Below are 21,030 nucleotides of genomic sequence, written 5' to 3' on the forward strand. Positions count from 1 at the left end.
GAACACTGCCGTAGATCGTCCTCACCTCCTTGCCTCTGCGGTAGGGTAGCCCATGTGTAAGGAGAGATGCTGTTAAGGATGACACTGACATCGTTCTTACCCACAAAAAATTGTCGTCTCTTCTTATACGTGTCAAGTAGAAACACATATGTTCTCTTCTGAACCACGAGGGAGTCTGAAGGACAGCAAGTGGGAGCAGGTGCGAATGCAGCATGAGATACCTGGAGCCAGGTCTTGCGAAGAGGGCCTGAACATAGCATTTTGTTCCTGGCAGCAGAATTATTGAAATTAAGTATAAAGACGCCTTCTCATGTCTTCTGTTAGACTATGAATTCCTTGAGAACAGGGGTAATATCTTAGTTCTTTTTTTCCCCAAATGCCTGAAACAGTTTTTGACACATAGGTGTTTATTCAACCATTATTAAATGATTAAATGATTTGGCCCTTTTCTTGTTTGCTACTTCCTTTCTCTTAATCTAAGTGTAACTGTATGATTTGCCTGTAAGTGCCAGACTCTTTCATGTCTCTAGACCTGTGTCACCCAGTAGAAATATAATGCAAGCCACACAATAATTTTAAATTTTCTAGTAGGGATAGTAAATAGATTAAAAGGAACAGGTGAAATTGGAGTTCCCATTGTGGCTCAGTGGTTAATGAATCCGACTAGGAACCATGAGACGGCGGGTTCGATTCCTGGCCTCGCTCAGCGGGTTAAGGATCCCGTGTTGCCGTGAGCTGTGGTGTAGGTTGAAGACGTGGCTCGGATCCCGAATTGCTGTGGCTGTGGTGTAGGCCGGCGGCTACAGCTCTGATTAGATCCCTAGCCTGGGAACCTTCATATGCCCTGGGTGCATCCTGAGAAAAGACAAAAAAAAGAAAAAAGAAACAGGTGAAATTTATTTTAATATATATTTTATTTTACCCATTGTATCTAAAATGTTATTTCTACAGATAAGCAATATAAAGATAACTATTGAGATATTTCACATTTTTTTTAGTACCGTATTTTTTTATGCTATCTTTGAAATCTAGTGTGTATTTCATGCTTCTAGCACATCTTAGTTTAGACTGGCCACATTTCGGGTCCTTTTAATGAGGCTTCAGTTATTTACATCCCCAGCCTACATTGTGAGCTCTTTTGGAGGCAAAGACCAGGGTTTATTTATGCATAACGTGCATATTGTATTCTCAAGGGAAGTTTTTTGAATGAGCAAGTAATAGCAAAATGTGCCTGTTCCTAATGCAGCACCTATAGTAGTAAACATTGAAAAAGTAGTAAAAATCAGGCTGTGATTGCCCTGAGTGAGCCCAGGTCAGAAAAGGAAAACAGTGGAGAATTATGCATATGTCCTATCTTCTTCTTTCATGTGATGTTTTACGTCTACTGGGGAAAATAGGAAAAATGGAGATAACACATACATAAAAATAATAGAGCAAAAAATTTAAGAAGCTTTTATCTCCAACAGACTGGGGTTTGAATATCAAAACAGCTTCATCTATCAAGCTTTAGTTTCTTAACTTGTGAAATGGATATAATACTACAACCTAGTTTATAGGATGGTTGTGAAAATGAACAGAAGACATGAAATTCTTGGTAAAGTGCTTGACTCCCGTGCTCAGTTGTTAGATGAGTTTATAGCATCTGTGTTCAAGATGCAGACGTATCAGAGGAGGGAATGATGAACTCGGTGGTGAGAGTAGAGGCGGGGCTCTGAGGAAAGTTTGGTAAGCGGTCAAGACTGACTAGAAAGCGGTTAGCAGAGAAGGCATTTCAAAGAGAGAGAATTCAAAGGCAGTGAAGTATGCTTTGAAAGTTGTAAGTAGCTTGATTATAAATTATATGGGTGGGGGGCAGGGAAGGAGGTGACTAGTGAGATCACAGGAACAAAATTGTGGGGAGGGCCTTTTATACCTGGTAGGGAATTGCACCTTATTCTAAAGTTCCAGGTAGTAGTAGAGGGACCTTCCTCCCACCCTCTTTTTTCTTTTCAAGGCTGCACCCATGGCATATGGAGGTTCCCAGGCTAGGGGTCGAATTGCAGCTGCAGCTGCCAGCCTACACCACAGCAACATCAGATCTGAGCCACATCCACAAACTATGCCACAGCTTGTGGCAACACCGCATCCTTTAATTTAATCCACTGAGCAAGGCCAGGGATCAAACCTGCATCCTCACGGATACTACTCAGGTTCTTAACCCCCTGAGCCACAATGGGAGCTCCTAGAGGAAGCTGTTTTTAAACACAAAACCACTCCTTTCCACATCCACATTAAACATATTTTAGGCATGTCAAAATTTAGGGCAGGGGTACGGAAAGTCTGATTTGCTTGAAACAATTGCAGACACATCTAGACTGTAAAGTTCTGGGAAGCTGAGCATTTTGTTACACATCTGCCTACTTGTGTAATTGAGTATCACTGTTTTCGGCAGTAGGAAGCCATTGAAGAACTCGAGGCCAGTCAGGCACTGATATAGATGATGGATTGAACAGGAGACACAAATGGAGGCAGAGAGACTAGTTAAAAGGCTACTCTTGTATTACTAAATTCGAAATATCTGATATCTTATGGAATGTTAATTTCTTCCCCAAAGGAGAAAGCTTAAGTAAGAATTTTCACCATGTTAAAAAATACTACTTAGGAGTTCCTGTTTTTGCTCAGTGGAAATGAATCTGACTAGTATCTGTGAGAATGCAGGTTTGATCCCTGGCCTTGCTCAGTGGGTTAAGAATCTGGCGTTGCTGTGAGCTGTGGTGTAGATTGCAGATGCAGCTCAGATCCCAAGTTGCTGTAGCTGTGGCATAGGCCAGCAGCGACAGCTCCGTTTCGACCTCTTCCATATACTGTGGGCATGGCCCTAAAAAAAAATTTTTTTTTAATAAAAAATAAAAATACTACTTAGAATAGCATTGTTTTAAGCTACCCACTTTATTTGTGAAGGTAGCATCAGTCTAATATCAAAAGCAGGCAATGACTGGAAGAAAATTGTGACCCAATCTTGGTTATAGAATAGATATAAAATCCTAAATAAAATAGCAACAGATTGAATCCAGTAGTGTAGGGAAATAATAATACTCTGTGACCAACTAGATTTTTTCTCCCAGGAATGTGAGAATGGTTCAGCGTTAGAAAATCTATCAATGTAATTAATTTCTCGTTTCACATAATGCCAAAAAGGAGTTGATCAAGTGTAACAACTACCCATCATGTTGAAAACTCTTGGCAACTAGCAATAAATGAAAAACTTAATTTTATTAAGCTTATATACCAGAAAATTACATAAATGTACTTAGTGGTAAAAATTAGATATTTTCTTTTCAAAATCAAAGATAAGCGGGCAGTTTTCAACACTAATACTGGAGCTTCTAGCCAAAAAATAAAAGAAGGAAAAATTCATTTTCCAAAAAAAAAAAAAAAGTTCCCTTTGTGCATCAGCAGTAATGAACCTGGCTAGTATCCATGAGGATGCAGGTTTGATTCCTGGCCCCACTCAGTGGGTTAAGGATCCAGTGTTGCTGTGAGTTGCGGTGTAGGTCACAGACACGGCTCAAATCCCATGTTGCTGTGGCTATGGTGTAGGCTGACAGTTGCACCTCTAATTCGACCCCCTAGCCTGGAAACTTACATATGCCTTGGGTGCACCCCTAAAAAGACTAAATAAATAAATAAATACTTGAGGTTCCCATTGTGGCTCAGTGGGTTAAGGATCCGGTGTTGCCATGGCTGTGGCGTAGGCCCCAGCTGCTGCTCCAGTTCACCCCTTAGCCTGAGAACTTCCATATGCAGTAGATGCAACTGTAAAAAGAAAACAAACAAACTACAAGAACATTCATATATGACCCTGGGCAGCCACAGGAAGTAAAAGCCATGAAAAAAAAAGGTTGATATATTCAACTTTGCCAAAACCAAAAACTTTTAAAGTTAACCAAGATATCTTAAAACTCCTAGACAAAATATCTTAAAGTATTAGGTAAAAAGTAGTTTGAAATATATGCAATATGAATAATAGACAAAGGGCTAGTAATTTCATTATGTATTTTAAAAACTCCTACAAAGCAGTAAGTGAAAGACAATCCAGTAGAAAAATGAGCAAGAGATATGAAGTGGCAGTTCACAGAAGAGGAAATATAAATAACTGATAAACTTATAAAAATGGGTCTGCCGTACTATTAATGAGGAAAATATACAGTAAAATAAAATACCACTTTTCACTTATCAAATTAGCCAACATTATAAAGTTTGAGGATTTCTTGAGTCTGTGAGGATACCTCTTTCTCCATACCTTCACCAGAGCTTGATGGACCTCTCAGAATCTGTTTTGTCAGCTGCAGAAATCGAGCTAATAACTTCCCAGCTTACTTCTCAGGGAGATAATTTAGTGAAGTAACAAAGTGATGCAGAAAAATTTTATTACTACGCAGATCTCACTTCTGGTCTTGACTCTTATTCTCTAGGGCTAGGCTGAACTTTGCATATTAGAATTACCTGGGGAATTCTGAAATGTCTTGATATCCTGGCCCCTATGGAGATCACTTAAATTAGAATTTCTGGTGGATTAGCTCCTGGGTAATAGTATTTCTTAAAGCTCCTTATGTAATTCTGTTTTGCTGCCAGGGTTGTGAACCACCTGGAATCCGGCTGTTTATATTTTAGTCCTGACTTCACCACTTACTAGCTCTTTGACCCTGGTTATAGTCCTGACTTCACCACTTACTAGCTCTTTGACCCTGGGCAAGTTCCCAGATCTCTCCATGAAATGTTCTCACTTGTAACATGACAGTTGTGTCTGAATAAAAGAATTGTGAGGAGAAAATTAGATGATGCATTTGAAGCATTTAGATTGGTGCCTGACACATAGTAAGATTTAATAAAAATTAAGTGCTACTACTATTGTTGCTGTTAGTGCTAACACCACAAATTCTATTGAGAAAATGGTTAGATAAGTCTGGTTCTTAAATAGCTGTTTTCCTCTCATCTGTTCAGGAGTGGTAAAGTTGTGCTGTAAGGCAAAATCTAGAGTGGCTGCCATAGCCATGCTCTGGCACTTTTTCATTATCTAGAAGATGTATTACTCCACAAATTTACTTTGCTCATTTATTGTTGACTAGTTTTCCTCCAGCCAACTAGAATGTAAACGTCTTGGGAACAGAAACATTGACTGTCTCTTTCATACTGTAACCCGAATGTTCACTTGGGGTCAGAATTTTAGCAGTTATATACTTTGTTTGTTTGTTTGTTTTAGGGCTGCACCCATGGCATATGGAGGTTCCCAGGCTAGGGGTCCAATCGGAGCCGTAGCCACAGCAACGCCAGATCCAAGCCAAGTCTGCAACCTACACCACAGCTCACGGCAGCGCTGGATCCTTAGCCCACTGAGTGAGGCCAGGGATCAAACCCGCGTCCTCATGGTTACTAGTCAGATTTGTTTCCACTGCGCCACGAGGGCAGCTCCAGCAGTTGTATACTTTAGAAAGATTTGTTAACTACGGGAGTGAAAAATCTGTTTTTGGTATTATTGTCAGTGTTTTTTGACAAGCACATAAGATAGTAAATTCTTGTTTTCAAGTTAAAATTGGAACTGACCATTTCTGCACTTAAATGAATATTTTGTTGCAATTCTGTGGACCTAGTTTTCCTTTTTTTTTTTTTAATATAGAGCAATAAGGCAAATTTGACGCTGTCTTTGACAGTTAATTTTATTTGCAAAATAGAGATTTGTTTTTGGTCTCAAAGGCCTTAATGCTACTATAATGCATTAAATAATTCCCATAAATTAGCTTTAGGAACAAATTGCAAAGTGTGTTAAAATTTAGTTCATTGTTCTCTTGAAAGGTATTCATAAGAGTGATGAAAGTAGAAACAGACTTGATTTTTTAGGTGATTTTAAAAATGTGATTCAGTACACCAGCAAACAAGAGGGGGGAAAAAAGAAAATCCCATTTACAATAGTATAAAAAAATAAAATACTTACGAATAAATTTAACCAAGGAAGTGAAAGATAGGTTTATTGATGAAAGAAATTCAAGAAGATACAAACAAATGGAAAGGTAGCCCATGTACAGGGATCTTGAGAATTAATATTGTTAAAATATCTGTAGTACTCAATGCCATCCACAGATTCAGTGCAATCCCTTCAAAATTCCAATGATGTGTTTCACAGAAATATAAAAAAAAAAAAATCCTAAAATTTGCATGAAACAACTAAAGACCCCAGATAGCCAAAGCCATCCTGAGAAAAAGAACAAGCTAGAGACATCACAGTTCCTGATTCCAAACTTTATTACGAAGTTGTAGTAGTCAAAATAATAATGTACTGGTATAAAAACAGAAATAGGCCAATGGAACAGAATTGAGGCCTCAGGAATAAACCCCCACATATACGCTCAACTAATATTTGACGAGAGATCAAAAAGACTCAGCGGGGGAAAAGTCTCTTTAATGAATGATGTTGGGAAAATTGAATAACTGCATGTAGAAGAATGAAATTATACTCCTATCTTATACCACTCACAGAAATTATCTTGAAATGGGTTAAAGATATACTTAAACATAAGATCTGAACCTGTAAAACTGCCAGAAGAAAATAAGGAAAAAGCCCTATGGCAATGATTTTTTTGGATATGGCACCAAAAGTGCTTTCATTCAAGCAAAAATAAACAAGTTGGGACTACATCAAACTAATAACCTTCTGCATGGCGGGGAAGAAAAAGAAAAAACATCAGCAAAATAAAAACGCAACCTACAGAAAAGGAGAAGATATTTGCAAACCATCTATCTGATAAGAATTTAATATTCAGCATATATAAGGAACTCACACAACTCGATAGCAAGAAAACAATCCAATTTAAAAATGGACAAAATACTTGAATAGGCGTTTTTCCAAAGAAGAAATACACATGGCCAACAGGTGCATGAAAAGATGCTCACCATCACTAATCATCAGGAAAATGCAAATCAGAACCACAGTGAGATCACCTCCCACCTATTAAAATGGCTATTGAAAAAACAGGAATCATGGAGTTCCCGCTGTGGTGCAGTGGGTTAAGATTCTGACTGCAGGTGTTGGGTCGCTGCAGAGGTACAAGCTTGATCCCTGGTCTGAGGAGTGGGTTAAGGGATCTAGCGTAGCCACAGCTGTGGCATAGGTTGGCACCTGTTGCTCAGATACAGTCCCTGGCCCAGGAGCATCTATGTGCTATGGGTGCAGCTCCTGGGGAAAGAAAAAAAAAAAAAAAAAAGTCAGTCAAGTACACCACAGCAGGAACTCCAGTGGGAATGTGAATTGGTATAGCCAAACACTCTGCTTCTGTATATCTGAAGGAAATGAAAAAAATGATCTGAAAGAGATACCTGCACCCCCATGTTCACAGCAGTGCTGTTTACAATAGCCACAGCAAGGAGACAACCTAAGCATCTAGTGGATGAATGGATAAAGAAAATGTGATACACACGCAGAGGAACATTGAGCCGGGAAAAAGTAGGGAATCTTGCAACAACATGGAGGACCTTGAGGGCATTATGGTCGGTGAAAAAAGTCAGATAGAGAAAGACAAATAATGCATGTTCTCACTTAAATGTGGAATCTAAAAAAGCTGAATTCATAGAAACAGAGATTCAAATAGTTGTTGTCAAGGGCTGAGAGGTAGGGAAGAAGCTGGTCAAAGGGTACAACCTCCCAGCCATGAGATGAATTAGTTTGGGGGATCTAATGTACAGTATGGTGGCTGTTATTAATTACACCTTTTTGTTGTTTTGTTATGTTTTGTCTTGTCTTTTTTCAGGCCTGCACCCACAGCATATGGAGGTTCCCAGGCTAAGGGTCCAATCGGAGCTGTAGCCGCCGGCCTACACCACAGCCACAGCAATGCAGGATCCAAGCCAAGTCTGCAACCTACACCATAGCTCACGGCAACGCCAGATCCTTAACCCACTGAGCAAGGCCAGGGATGGAACCCACAACCTCATGGTTACTAGTCGGGTTCATTGACCACTGAGCCACAATAAGAACTCCTAATTACGCTGTTTTAATACCTGAAAGTTGTTAAAAAAGTAGATTTTAAATGTTATCCTCACCCCCACCCCACGCTCACACCAGTGGTAACTATGTGAGGGGGGTTGAGGTATTTGTGACCATTTTGCACATACGCATGTATCAAATTATAGCCTTGTGCACCTTAAACTTGTATATGATATTTATCAATAATATTTCAACAGAGCTGGGGAGAAAATCAAAGGGTTTTTTTCTCCTTTTCTCATTAGTTTTCTATATTTTCAACATTTTATAATGACATATATTCAAAATATGTTTAATCAATTAAAAATGAAATGAGAAAATGTGATTTAAGGACTCTGATTGGTTTTGTGTTATAAATTATGTTATCAACTTACCTTGACTCTGATCTTCTTTTTACTACTAGTTACATGACCCTGAGCAGATAAATTTTTTTCTCTTGGATTCAATTTCTTCATTCATAAAATGTGAAAGTTAGCCTGGATATTTCTCCTATTTTATTCTTAAAAGTTAAAAAGATGACATTTACCAACACTAACTGTGATATATTGTTGTGAAAGAATCTAATTTATTTGAAGAAGAAAATCCTCAGTTACTGCAGGTTTGTTTAAACCTCTAAAATTGTACCTCCTTATGATATTGTGACTTGTTTTTCAATATATTTTTGTTTAACTGGTACAAGATTATGTGTACTCCTGCCCTATCTTAAGGGAGTCTTTGGTAGATTTCATGACTTGTGCTGCTTTCTAGGTTATTTCATGATCTGAATGCCCCATTTGTGTGTATCCTGAACCAAGATATAAACTGACTCATGGTCCTTATCTAGAGAATTTCCCTTCCAGAGTAGGGACAAGATAACCAATGAGTTGAGAAAATCATAGGTAATAGCAGAGTTTAGAGCATCATTACTTAGAGGCACTTATTCTGTTTCATGAAAAGCTAGAAAGTTAAGTTTTAAAGAGGGATTTAGGAAGTTCCCGTCATGACTCAGTGGAAATGAATCTGATTAGCATCCATGAGGATGCAGGTTCAATCCCTGGCCTTGCTTGGTGGGTTAAGGATCGTGAGCTGTGGTGTAGGTTGGAGATGCGGCTCAGATCCTGCGTGGCTGTGGCTGTGGTGTAGGCTGGCAGCTACAGCTCTGATTAGACCCCTAGCCTGGGAATCTCCATGTGCCGCAGGTGCAGTCCTAAAAAGACAAAAGACAAAAAAAAAAAAAAAAAAAAAGGGGTCATTTAGGTGGACGAAGCCATATTTTGAAGTTTTAATAGAACCAACTTCAAAAAAGAATTATTATTTTTAAAATTTTGCTTAAAATAAAAGTGGAAAGTCTTTTGATTGTCTTGAGATCCTTGAATTCTGATGGCTGTTCATCCAACAAGGTTGTCATTGGTAGTGGGGACAGATTTGCTAACCCAGATGATCTTAACCCTTTTCCTTTTCCTCCTAGGCAGCAATCATTAGCAGAGTTCAGTGTAGGATTGTGGCTTTGGATCTTCGAGGTCATGGTGAGTGAAGTTCTTAGTCACTGACTCAGTGACGTATTTACCAGGTCCTTTGACTAGTGTTAAGTATTACAGACATCAGTGTGACCTGGTCTGTTCCATCTGGGCGTTTTGAGGGAAGTCCTCACTTTTAGTTTTCATAAATATTTTATAAATGAATGTGTATATATTATTTAGCTAAGGAATGTCCAGTAATGTAATCAAATTCTGGTGCTGGTGATGTGTAATGAATGTGAAAAAAATCTTTGCTACCGTGATTATCCTTAAGATGGCCAACTATAGAGAGATGTCTGTAACAGCAAATCCTTGCTGTGCCCATTAGATATAATTATAAGGTCCCCATTTCTTTATCCTAAGGTGAGATTTTTGAAAGAGAATACTCTTGCTTTTATAATTCCCATCCTTGGGAATTTTGTTTTTAAAATATTTTCCTTTTAGGTGAAACAAAAGTCAAGAATTCTGAAGACCTGTCTGCAGAAACAATGGCAAAGTAAGACATTTACTATTGTTTATATAATCACCTGGCTTCCATTACTGTTATAAATAATAGTATATCTTTATTGCTCTCCTAGTGAAATTGTCGAACAATAATTAGCACAGAGAAAATTTTACTTCTTTTCTCTATTCTCTCTGGTGTTTTCTTATTTCCTATCGAAAGAAGCCTCCATCTTTCCTGGTATCAACGTGAGGGTCATCGCTTAAAGCCCTTGAACATTCTTCAAGGCACAGTTTAGTTTGTGTTGGCTTTTGAAGTGTGTCCTTCTGTTGACAGAGCTGACTAGAATCTAAATATCTACTGGGGACCCACGCTTGGAAACTAGTTGTGCACAAGAGGCCCTGTAAGGTGTTCTTAAGATATCCTGCCCACATTCTTTGTCCAGCTTTATAGTAAGATGAGAACAGGGTATTAAAGAATAACAGATTATACCCTGGGCCTTGAAGTAAAAGCTGAATATAGTCCATACAGTGTTTCTCAAATTTGGTCACTCACCGGCCCTACCCCAGACCTGCTGGATTGGTGCTTCTATTAGTGGGCCTGGGCATTTGTATTTTGATAAATTTCCATAAAGGAATCTGATGCAGCCAGTCCCATAGCCAGTGTTTGGGAAGTACTATTCTCTGTTATAAACAGGGATCTTCTAACTACCCTGCTTTACACATGTGCTTCCTCATATGCTTAATGCGTGCTCTCTCAAGTGGCTGACCGGCTTTGGCCTTAAAGTATCTTCTTCCTCCTTTCTTTAGCAGTTTTCATCCATGAGTAAACTATTTTTCCTTCAGAGCTCATTATGGTAGGTGCTATTTGTGTGCTTTCAATATGCTGGGCTTTAAGGATAAATTAAATATTTATTGGCATTCCTGCTGTGGTACAGCAGGTTAAGAAATCCAGCGTTGTCTCCCCAGAGGTTTGGATCGCTGATGAAGTGTGGGTTTGGTCCCTGGCACAGTGCAGCGGGTTTGGGATCCAGCTTTGCCACAGGCCGTATCTGTGGCTCGGATTTGATTCCTGGCCCAGGAACTTCCATATGCTATGGGTGTGGCCAAAAAACATCCTGAAAAAAAAAAGTTTATGAAGAATAAATTATTCAATTCAATTATTTACTTTAATTAGTCTATATTATCAGCTCTGTATTGTAAATATCACTTTTTTTTTTTTTTTTTTTTTTTTTTTTTACCAGTGAGGAAACTGGCTCAGGTAGGCTGCATAACTTTATGAAGTCACACAGTTAATAGTCCAGAATTGGGATCACTTAGCTGTAGTGCTTGGCAGAGAGAGAGAGAAATAACAACATGGGAACCATTCCACTCAACAGACGTACTGCCTGAGAAACCGTGGAAAGAGCCAAGAGTCTGCTCCCTCATTGATCCTTGTAATGTGAGAACAGTAAAGCCTGACATAATCAAGCATGTTAGTGATACATGGGATATTCATGAACAATTTTTGAAGGGTTTCTTGACTGTTGAAAAAAAAGTGAAGTACATCATCTAAGTGGCCAGGCAACCGGGCAAGAGTGATGATGGCTTGATTGACATTTGAGATGAAATTAAAGAATTAGTTGATGACCTTAAGGAAACATTGTCTAATAATCTATCAGTCAGGGACAATCAGGAGAGAGCAACTACACAGTAATTTAAACAGGGAAAGTTTAATATAAAGATTTATTAACCATAACAGGGGGTTAGAGCAATGAGGAGCTGGCTAGTAAGAAGTAAAGAGAACTCTAAAGAATGTAGGGTTAATTAACTTGATTGTGGGAATCACAGTGTGTACAGCGTATATCAAGTCATCACATGGTACACTTTAAATTTTTTACAATTTTATTTACCAGTTACATCTCAGTAAAGCTGGAAAAAACTCAAAATCAGAGAAAGGCAGGAATAGCAGATGTAAGAAGTAGCCACTTCCTGTTTCCTCTCAGCCTGAGATAGGACCTGGATGGGAGAGGGTGAGATCTAGACCTCGGAGAGGACACAGTGATGGCTTACTGAAGGTGGTGAAGTCACTTTGACTCTACATTGGCAGGACTTATCAGGAGCCTACCCTTTAGGGTGCAGGAGAAGCAGTTCACAGGGAGGTACATCTCACCAGAGGGACTCTGCAGTAGAAATACTGGGGGCAGTTCCAGAGATCTGCCGTCCAGCATGATAGTTAATGCCTATAGTTATGATAAGACACTGTGTATTTAAACATTTAAGAGCATAGATCTCAAGTTAAGTGTTTTTACCACACACACAAACACACACAAAAGCAGTGCAAGGAATATTTTGGAGGTGATGGTTTATTCCCTTGATTGTGCTGATGGTGACAGGCATGTGTCCATATATCCAAACTTCCCAAGTTGAACACATTAATTGTACACCATTTCTTATTTACCAGTTATACCTCAACAAAGCTGGGGTAAAAAGAACATTGGGGGTTGCGGGGTGGAGCCTTTGGAGAAGCGAGCTGTGCTGCAGCAGTTGGGCACTGGGGAAGCTGTGCGTGCTGCAGGTCCCAGGTGCTAGACAAGCTAGTGGAGCTTGTAGAGTCAGCCCAAACCAGGACCAAACCCTGTCTTTCTGCAGTGTCTCTCCTTCGCCCTCTACTGATAACAGCTTAACATCGGGCCAGCCGGCAAAGGAAAGATATTTAAAATCCTTATCCAGTTTTGCAGAACATGCAATAAGGGTGAATGGGAACGAAAGAGACAATGAATTGATAATTTATCAAAAAAAGTTAAAAAGAAAACAAATGATTAAAACCTTCTGTAATAAACTACCAAGAATCAGAAGCCAGTAAGTTGGATTCTTACTGAAATAGTTGAAATAGTAAATATTTATATGGTTTCTGAGTTCTATCATTCTGTGAAACAAAAATCTCAAAATAGACATCTTAATGCGCAACTAGTGAGGCTCTCAAGTAGCACTGGTGGGGTTTTCAAGTAGTAGACAGCAGGAGTTTTTTTTGTTTTTTTTTTTAAATGGTCGAACCTGTAGCATATGGAGGTTCCCAGGCCAGAGATTGTGGCAACCTGTGCCACAGCTGCAGCAGTGCTGGATCCTTTAACCCACTGCACCAGGCCAGGGATCAAACCCATGCCTCTGTAGCAACCCGAGCCGCTGCAGTTGGATGCCTAACCCATTGCACCACAGTGGGAACCCCACGACAGCATGATTTTTACCTTTCAGATCAACTTCAGAACCGAAACTCTACATAAAATGCAACTGCACTGAAAATAAAAGAGCCAATATTTGAGCTCAGTTTACTGTGATACTTCTTTTTCTGTTATGTCTGTGATATACTATACTGCTCAGGAAATGAACTACTATTAATAAATATGATAGAATCCCTCTAGAAAGCATCTACCAAAGTTGTGGTATCTCCAATTACTATCTAGATAGTCTTTCATAATGTCCTTTTATTCTTTGCTTATATCTGTTACTTACTAAAGGTTTTAACCTTAAATTTATTTAACTCCAAAGAAATATTAAATTGTTTTTTGTTTTCACTTATAAAATTGGGCAGCCTCCTTATCTCCCATTCAGATTGTCTGCAGATGCTGCAGCTGCCCTATTTACATCTGTAGTTGTTGTATGAGATTTTTAAAATTAAAGCTTTGTCATTCTGAATATTGTGGAAATCATATCTAAAAGGCTGTGTCACTACCTCCACCACTGCTATATTTAGCTAACATGGTGTGAGTGCCCGAGGTATGTGGTGACACTTAGCTGGACAATACTGTCTTTTGAAGTTGACTGGCTCACCCACTCCCAAAAGAAGACAGTAGGGGAAGTTCCCATTGTGGCACAGTGGAAACGAATCCGACTAGTTCCATGAAGATGCAGGTTCGATCTTAGGTCTTTTCAGTGGGTTGGGGATCTGGTGTTGCAGTGAGCTGTGGTGCAGGTAACAGACACGGCTCAGATCCTGTGTTGCTGTGGCTGTGGCGTAGGCTGGCAGTATAGCTATAGCCATGGCTCCGAATCAACTCCTGCCCTGGGAACTTCCATGTAACACAGGTATGGCCCTAAAAAGACAAAGACAAAAACAAAAACCCAAAACCCAAAGAAGACAGTAGAGTCAGTGGTCTTTAGAAACACACCTTACTTACCTGCCGCTATAGCAGAGAAGGCGCATATGCAAATAAAAACCAAAGTTCTGGCTTCACTCTCATTTTCAAAGCTTTAAGGTTTGACTTTGTTAAATAGATCCACTCATAATTAAAGACTAGAACAGAAGCCAGTAAAAATTAGCTCTAAACATCTTTCTAATTCCTTAGAACACTATACTTAATTTGTGTTCATACTTCAAACAACTTTACATAACAAATTGTAAATAATAATTAATGTTTGTCTAGCCCTTTACTCTTTTCCAAGTAGTTTCACAGTCACTGTCTCAGTTAATCTTCAAAGCAATCCAGAATAGTAACTGATGTTCTTTTTTTTTTTTTAGGGCCATACCTGTGTCATATGGAAGTTCCCAGGCTAGGGCTTGAATCAAAGCTGTAGCTACCAGCCTACACCACAGCCGCTGGTATAGGCTGAGCTGCATCTTCGACTCATACCACAGCTTACGGCAATGCCAGATCCTTAACCCACTGTCCTCATGGATTCTAGTTGGGTTCGCTACCACTGAGCCAAAACAGGAACTCCTAGTAACTGATATTCTTATCTACATTTTATAGATGTTGAAACTCTGTCTGAGAGATTAAGTAGCTAATCCAAGACTACATAGTAAAAAATAAACTGGGGCTGCAGTTCATCTTGTGATGTCAAACCTTACTACATTTTAATGCTTAATAAAATTTCTTTCCTGTTTTGTAGATGTGGAAACTAAGGCATAGGCAGTTAAATGATTTGTCCAGTTTTAAGCTTAGGTTTAAAATAAACATATATGTTTATGTAATTGGAGTACATATATGGAGCTGTGAAAGTATGATGTTAAGGAAAACCAGAAAATTTTGGTTCTTAGTCCTTAAACTAAGTCATTTGTCAGAAGAGCTAGATGTGTGGCTGTGTGTATAGGGCCTTGGGGGGCTGCTGGCAGGTTTATATAGGTACGTTGGCAAGATGGTCCAGTGGACCTCGACGGGACCATCAGGACCTTAGTCATAAATCAGAGGGGGAGTTAGGGAAGAAAACTGTCTTTACGGTGCCGTCAGAGAACATTCCCTGCTTTTTTTCCTTCTCTTTGCAGAGATGTGGGCAATGTGGTTGAAGCCATGTACGGGGACCTCCCCCCTCCAATTATGCTGATTGGACATAGCATGGGCGGTGCTATTGCAGTCCACACAGCGTCATCCAACCTGGTGCCAAGCCTCCTGGGTCTGTGCATGATTGATGTTGTGGAAGGTAAGTTTTCTCAGTGCTGACCAAGTCAAAATCTTTGATTTAGCTGAGACATCCATGGTAAATTATTATTTACTTCTCTTATCTTGAAGTGTGTTCTTCTTTTTTATTTTTTTAAATTTTTAAAAATTTTTCCGAGGATTTCTAATTTTTCCATTATAGCTGGTTTACAGTGTTCTGTCAGTTTTCTACTCTAGAACAAGGTGACCCAGTCGCACATACATATATACATTCTTTTTCACACATTATCCTCCATCGTGCTCCATCGTAAGTGACTAGATACAGTTCCCAGTGCTATACAGCAGGATCTCATTGCTTATCCATTCCAAAGGCAATAGTTTGCATCTATTAACCTAAGATCCCCAGTCTATCCCACTCCCTCCCCCTCAGCAACCACACATCTATTCTCCAAGTCCCTGAGTTGTCCCTCTTTTTAAATATTATTTTGTGGCAGAGGCTTTCCAGGTATTTTTAAATTGGGGTATGATTGACATATAATTTGCATTAGTTTCAGGTGTACAATGTAATGATTTGATGTATGTATATCTTGTGAAATGATCACTGCCATATGTCTAGTAAACATTAATCACCACACACAATTACATTTTTTTGTGTGATGAGAACTGCTAAGATCTCTCTTAGCAACTTTTAAATATTCAATACGTATTATTAATTATCCTCACAATGCTGTATATTACATCCCTAGGACTTATTTTATAACTGAAAGTTTGTACTTTTCATATCTTCACCCATTTTGCCCACACCCCACGTTATATAATCATTTTACATGTCATCAAAAACTCTTCATAAATATCTTTAATGTCTGCATAATATTTCAGTTGTATATATGTCCCATAATTTTATTTACCATGTAAAAAGAAACTGCCATGTCTTTTAGGCCCCAGGCCTAGAGGTCATACTATTGCTTATACAAGTCAGCCCTATTCAGTGCGGATGGACCGTGAGTACCAGGAGGCGGGAACCACTGGAGGCCATCTTGGAAACTGGCTGTTACATCAGTCTTCGGAATTTTCTTCAACTGCTTCTTTTTTCCCTCAAGCGTCACTTTATTCTGCTGTCAGTGAGAGGAGTTGTAGACAGTTGATTCAATAAATATAAATGCTCAGAACATTTTAAGTGGTGTGGTTAAAAATTTTTTTTGGGCTGCGGGATAGAACCCAAGGCACAGCAGTGACAGTGTTGAACCCTTAACTGCTAGGAAGCTCCATGTTGTTAAAATTTTCTGTTTAACATCTAGGTACAGCCATGGATGCACTTAATAGCATGCAGAATTTCTTACGTGGTCGTCCTAAAACCTTCAAGTCTTTGGAGAATGCCATTGAATGGAGGTAACCCACAAATCTATATTGTCTATTTTTTAAGTGTTAGATTGTAGCTTTCATTTTTTATCAGCTCAAGTATCAAGTTGAAAGCAATAGTTGGATTTCCAAGCCTTAGCTTTATTGTAATGTCATATATGGAAATGTTATATAAAGTGCAGATTTATTTATTTATTTATTTATTTATTCACTTATTTATTCATTGGCTGCACTTGTGACAGGTGGAAGTTCCCAGGCGAGGGATTAAACCTACTCTGCAGTTGTGGCCTGTGCCACAGCTTTGACAACACCACATCCTTAAACTGCTGCACCACAGGGATCTTACAAGGGCAGATTTTTAGGGAAAAAAAAAAATTTTTTTTTTTTTTTGGTTTTTCTGCCTTTTCTAGGGCCGCTCCTGTGGCATATGGAGGTTCCCAGGCTAGAGGTCGAATCTGAGCCATAACCACTGGCCTACGCCACAGCCATAGCAACGCCAGATCTGAGCTGCGTCTTCAACCTACACCACAGATCATGGCAATGCCAGATCCTTAACCCACTGAGCAAGGCCAGGGATCAAACCCGCAACCATGGTTCCTAGTTGGATTCGTAACCACTGAGCCACAACAGGAACTCCAGAAAATGTTTTAAATGTTTCAGACTTGGCTCAGTTGTCTAAAACCCATCCTTTTTCCAATACACTATAGTACCTCCTAGAATCATAGTAATTTTGGATCATCTGCTATGTAGCTGTTCCCGTCTCTAGGGTGAGAGTTTGAACTGAGAGTCTAAGCCCTTTTCCACCTCTGATGCTCCTGGTTCTAGATTCACTTTCTAGAGAAGATAAACAGGTGCGTGTTTCCTTCTCAGCTGGGATATTGGTTGAGGAGAGGATGAGAGGTGACAAAGTGAATAAAAGCAAGTAAGATGACTTTTTGGAGAAGTTTTGTTGTACAGGAGAGCAGAGAAGTGGGGTAGTATCTAGTAGTGAATGTGGGGTTGGGCATTTTTTTAAAGGCTAAAGAATGTTTCTAAAGGATGTTTTATGATGACCACTAGAGAAAAAAAATGACAACACACCAGAGAGAGTAAGTAAAGGAAACAAGGTCTTAATCCGCAAGAGAGAATGGGAACCAGGGCCCAATGTTAGTCTTGGATAGAAACATTTCCTACATTAAACAGTCTTCAGGACAGAGTATATGATTATAAATACTGGTGGGTTGGAGGTCCCTTGTGGTGCAGTGGGTAAGGATTTAGTGCTGTTATTGTGGCAGCGTTTGTTGCTGTGGCTCAGGTTCAGTCCCTGATCCCGGAACTTTCATGTGCTACAGGTGTAAACAAAAAAGTAAACAAGTAAAATAACTTTAAATAATTTAAATACTGGTGAGTTTGTAGATTTAGTTGGTGGTGGAAAAATGAAGTAATAGCTTTGATTGCTTCTGTTTATCATTAAAATAAGGAACAAGGTCAGTGTCCAAGAGGGGTATACTTTAAACTTTTATGTAATTTTTTTTAAGCCATAAACTGAGATTTAACGAAATGCGTTCTGGTGATGTTCCTCCTGCTTCAGGTGATGTTCCCAGTTCCCCCAGGACAGGCAGTCATTTTGTGGTGCACTTTGCCAATTCTGGGAGTCTGCACTCCTAAGCTCTATATATATTGTTGCGTGCAAGACCCTCTATCAGCTAGCCCTGCCTTCCTGTCCTATTCTGAAACTCTCCTCTGCTTCTCCTTGCAGTCTGCCCTCTAAAATCATCATCCTGCCGACTTTTTCACATCGCAGTGCCTTCCTTCACCATGTGCCTTCTGCCTGTTATGCTCTGACCAACCTCTTAGCTTCCCTCCTCAGTTTAGGCAGGACTTTGGGGAAGCTTTCTCTAACCTCGTTCCAAATGTAATGATTTCTTCGAACCTTGCCTTATTATAATAAAACTGTTTATGGTTCCTTCTCCCCACTGAATTATGTGCTTCTTGAGCACAGCCCTGGCACATAGTATCCTCTTGGTAGGTATTTGCAGAACCAAAATGGCTTCAATGCCTTTACCTAATTTTTACTGCTTGGCTTATAGCATAATAACCAAGTAGGAAGTAGTGGAAGTCTCTATGTTAAGCTACACTGGTAACCACTATTTTTTAGAAGATCCCACACAGTGTGCAGAAGTATTGATTTGACCTTTGGTGACATGGTAAGATGGATGCTTAATAACCTCCTTTCTCCCATCTCACTTTTCTCTTCTAGTGTGAAGAGTGGCCAGATTCGAAATCTGGAGTCTGCTCGAGTCTCAATGGTTGGCCAAGTCAAACAGTAGGTCTTATTTTCCCCTTGGGCAGGTTAGAGGCTGAATTACAGATTGCTTTCTGGCCATACACCTCTCCTACCATCCTTCATTATTTTAGATAATTTTTATAAGTGAACTCAATTGGCCAGCTATGTAGATTTTCTTTTTTGCTTTTTTTTTAATGTCTTCTATTTAAGTCTTGAAGCTATTTTGAGTTTATTTTTGTTAATAGTGTAAAGGTATGTTTATTGATTTACATGCAGTTGTCCAGTTTTCCCAGTACCACTTGCTGAAGAGTTGTCTTTTTCCCTTTTTTTTTTTTTTTTTAAAGACAGGATTTTTATTTTATTTTATTATTTTATTTTTTGCTTTTTTGCTTTTTAGGGCTGTACCCACAGCATATGGAAGTTCCCAGGCTAGGGGTCCAATTGGAGATACAGCTGCCAGCCTACGCCACAGCCACAGCAACACAGGATCCGAGCTGCATCTGCAACCTATACCACAGCTCACAGAAACACCAGATCCTTAACCCACTGAGTGAGGCCAGGGATTGAACCCACAACCTCATGGTTCCTCATTTCTGCTGCACCACAATGGGAACTCCCATCTTTTTCCCATTTTATATTCTTGTCTCTTTTGTCAAAGATTAATTAAGCATAGGTGTGTGGGTTTTTTTCTGGGCTCTCTATTCTGGTCCATTGATCCATATGACTGTTTTCATACCAATACCACACAGTTTTGATTACTGTAGCATTGTGAGATTGTCTGAAGTCTGGGAGATTTATGTCTCCTGCTTTGTTGTTTTTTTTTCCCCTGGGAATTGCTTTGACAATTCTGGGTCTTTTATGACTGCATATAAATTTGTTTTGTTTTGCCTTTTCTAGGGCTGCTCCCTTGGCATATGGAGGTTCCCAGGCTAGGGGTCTAATCGGAGCTGTAGCCACCGGCCTACGCCACAGCCACAGCAACGCCAGATCCAAGCTGCGTCTGCAACCTACACCACAGCTCACGGCAATGCCAAATCCTTAACCCACTGAGCAAGGCCAGGGATTGAACCCGCAACTTCATGGTTCCTCGTCAGATTCGTTAACCACTGCACCACGATGGGAACTCCCTACATATAAATTTTTGGATTGTTTGTTCTAGTTCCATGAAAAATGTCTTGGGTAATTTGATAAGGATCACATTATAGATTTTTTTGGGTAGTATGGCCATTTTAACAATATTAATTCTTCCAATCCAGGAGCATGGGGCATCTTTCCATTTCTTTTGAATTATTTACTTTATTAATATTTTAACTTACTTTATTAATATTTTGTAGTTCTCAGCATTTAAGTCTTTCCCCTCCATGATCAGGTTTATCCTGGGTATTTAATTTTGGGAGGTGTGATTTTATTTTATTTTATTATTTTTTTATTGTATGATTTTATCTTTTCCATTTTAGTTGATTTACCGTGTTCTGTCAGTTTCTACTGGCCCAGTCATATATATATATGTATTCACACACACACACACACATATATATTCTTTTTCTCACATTGTCTTCCATCATGTGACAAGTGACTGGATATAGTTCCCTGTGCTATACAGCAGTATCTCATTGCTTATCCACCCCAGATGCAGTAGTTTGCATCTGTTAACCCTGGACTCCCAGTCTATCCCACTAGATTTTCTTTTTCTTTCCTTTTTTGAAGAAATCCCAAAGCCAAATAATATTTTCTGTATAATACTAGATTACCTTATTAGCACAACTCCAGGTGCTGTAGGTGAAGAATACCGGAGAAAGGACATTAAACTAAGTATTTACTCTGCTACCAGCAGCTATGGTTTCATTATGGTAACAGTTTCTTTCTGAGCCAAACCTGCTTGTGAGGAGAGTTCGCATAAAACCTTTGGCATAGCCTAAGTGAAAGCCAGATTCTAAAGGTGAGCTAAGGTGATGTAGCCCAGTTGACTTTCCTGGATAGGGTTACATGAGTTCTAGATACTGCTTTATGGTCACAAAATAAACTTTAGGTGAATTGGGAAAATGTTGCCTACTGGAACAGATAGGGAGCACAAGAGTTGATGAAAATGATAATAGCATT

The 21,030-nt window shown here is 39.3% G+C and overlaps 1 protein-coding gene across 3 annotated transcripts in view; it reads left to right on the forward strand.

The window, feature by feature from the left end:
- The window catches only part of PPME1 (protein phosphatase methylesterase 1), a 93,688-nt gene that overhangs the window by 52,501 nt on the left and 20,157 nt on the right, over positions 1–21,030 (forward strand). For all 3 annotated transcript variants that reach the window (XR_014814605.1, XR_014814606.1, XM_003357190.6), the window contains exons 4-8: positions 9,462–9,519; positions 9,955–10,006; positions 15,194–15,348; positions 16,604–16,694; positions 18,904–18,969. Coding sequence is in view for 1 of the 3 variants with exons in the window: in XM_003357190.6 (XP_003357238.4) it covers positions 9,462–9,519; positions 9,955–10,006; positions 15,194–15,348; positions 16,604–16,694; positions 18,904–18,969 (422 nt within the window). In the remaining 2 variants the exon portion in view is untranslated. The remainder of the gene's footprint in view (positions 1–9,461; positions 9,520–9,954; positions 10,007–15,193; positions 15,349–16,603; positions 16,695–18,903; positions 18,970–21,030) is intronic.

The sequence above is a fragment of the Sus scrofa genome, chromosome 9, assembly GCF_054392235.1.
Source record: "Sus scrofa isolate SSC_HxYL_T2T_F1_AM1 chromosome 9, Sscrofa_HxYL_maternal_Yorkshire_Landrace_v2.0, whole genome shotgun sequence".
In the NCBI taxonomy this organism is placed as follows: Eukaryota; Metazoa; Chordata; class Mammalia; order Artiodactyla; family Suidae; genus Sus; species Sus scrofa.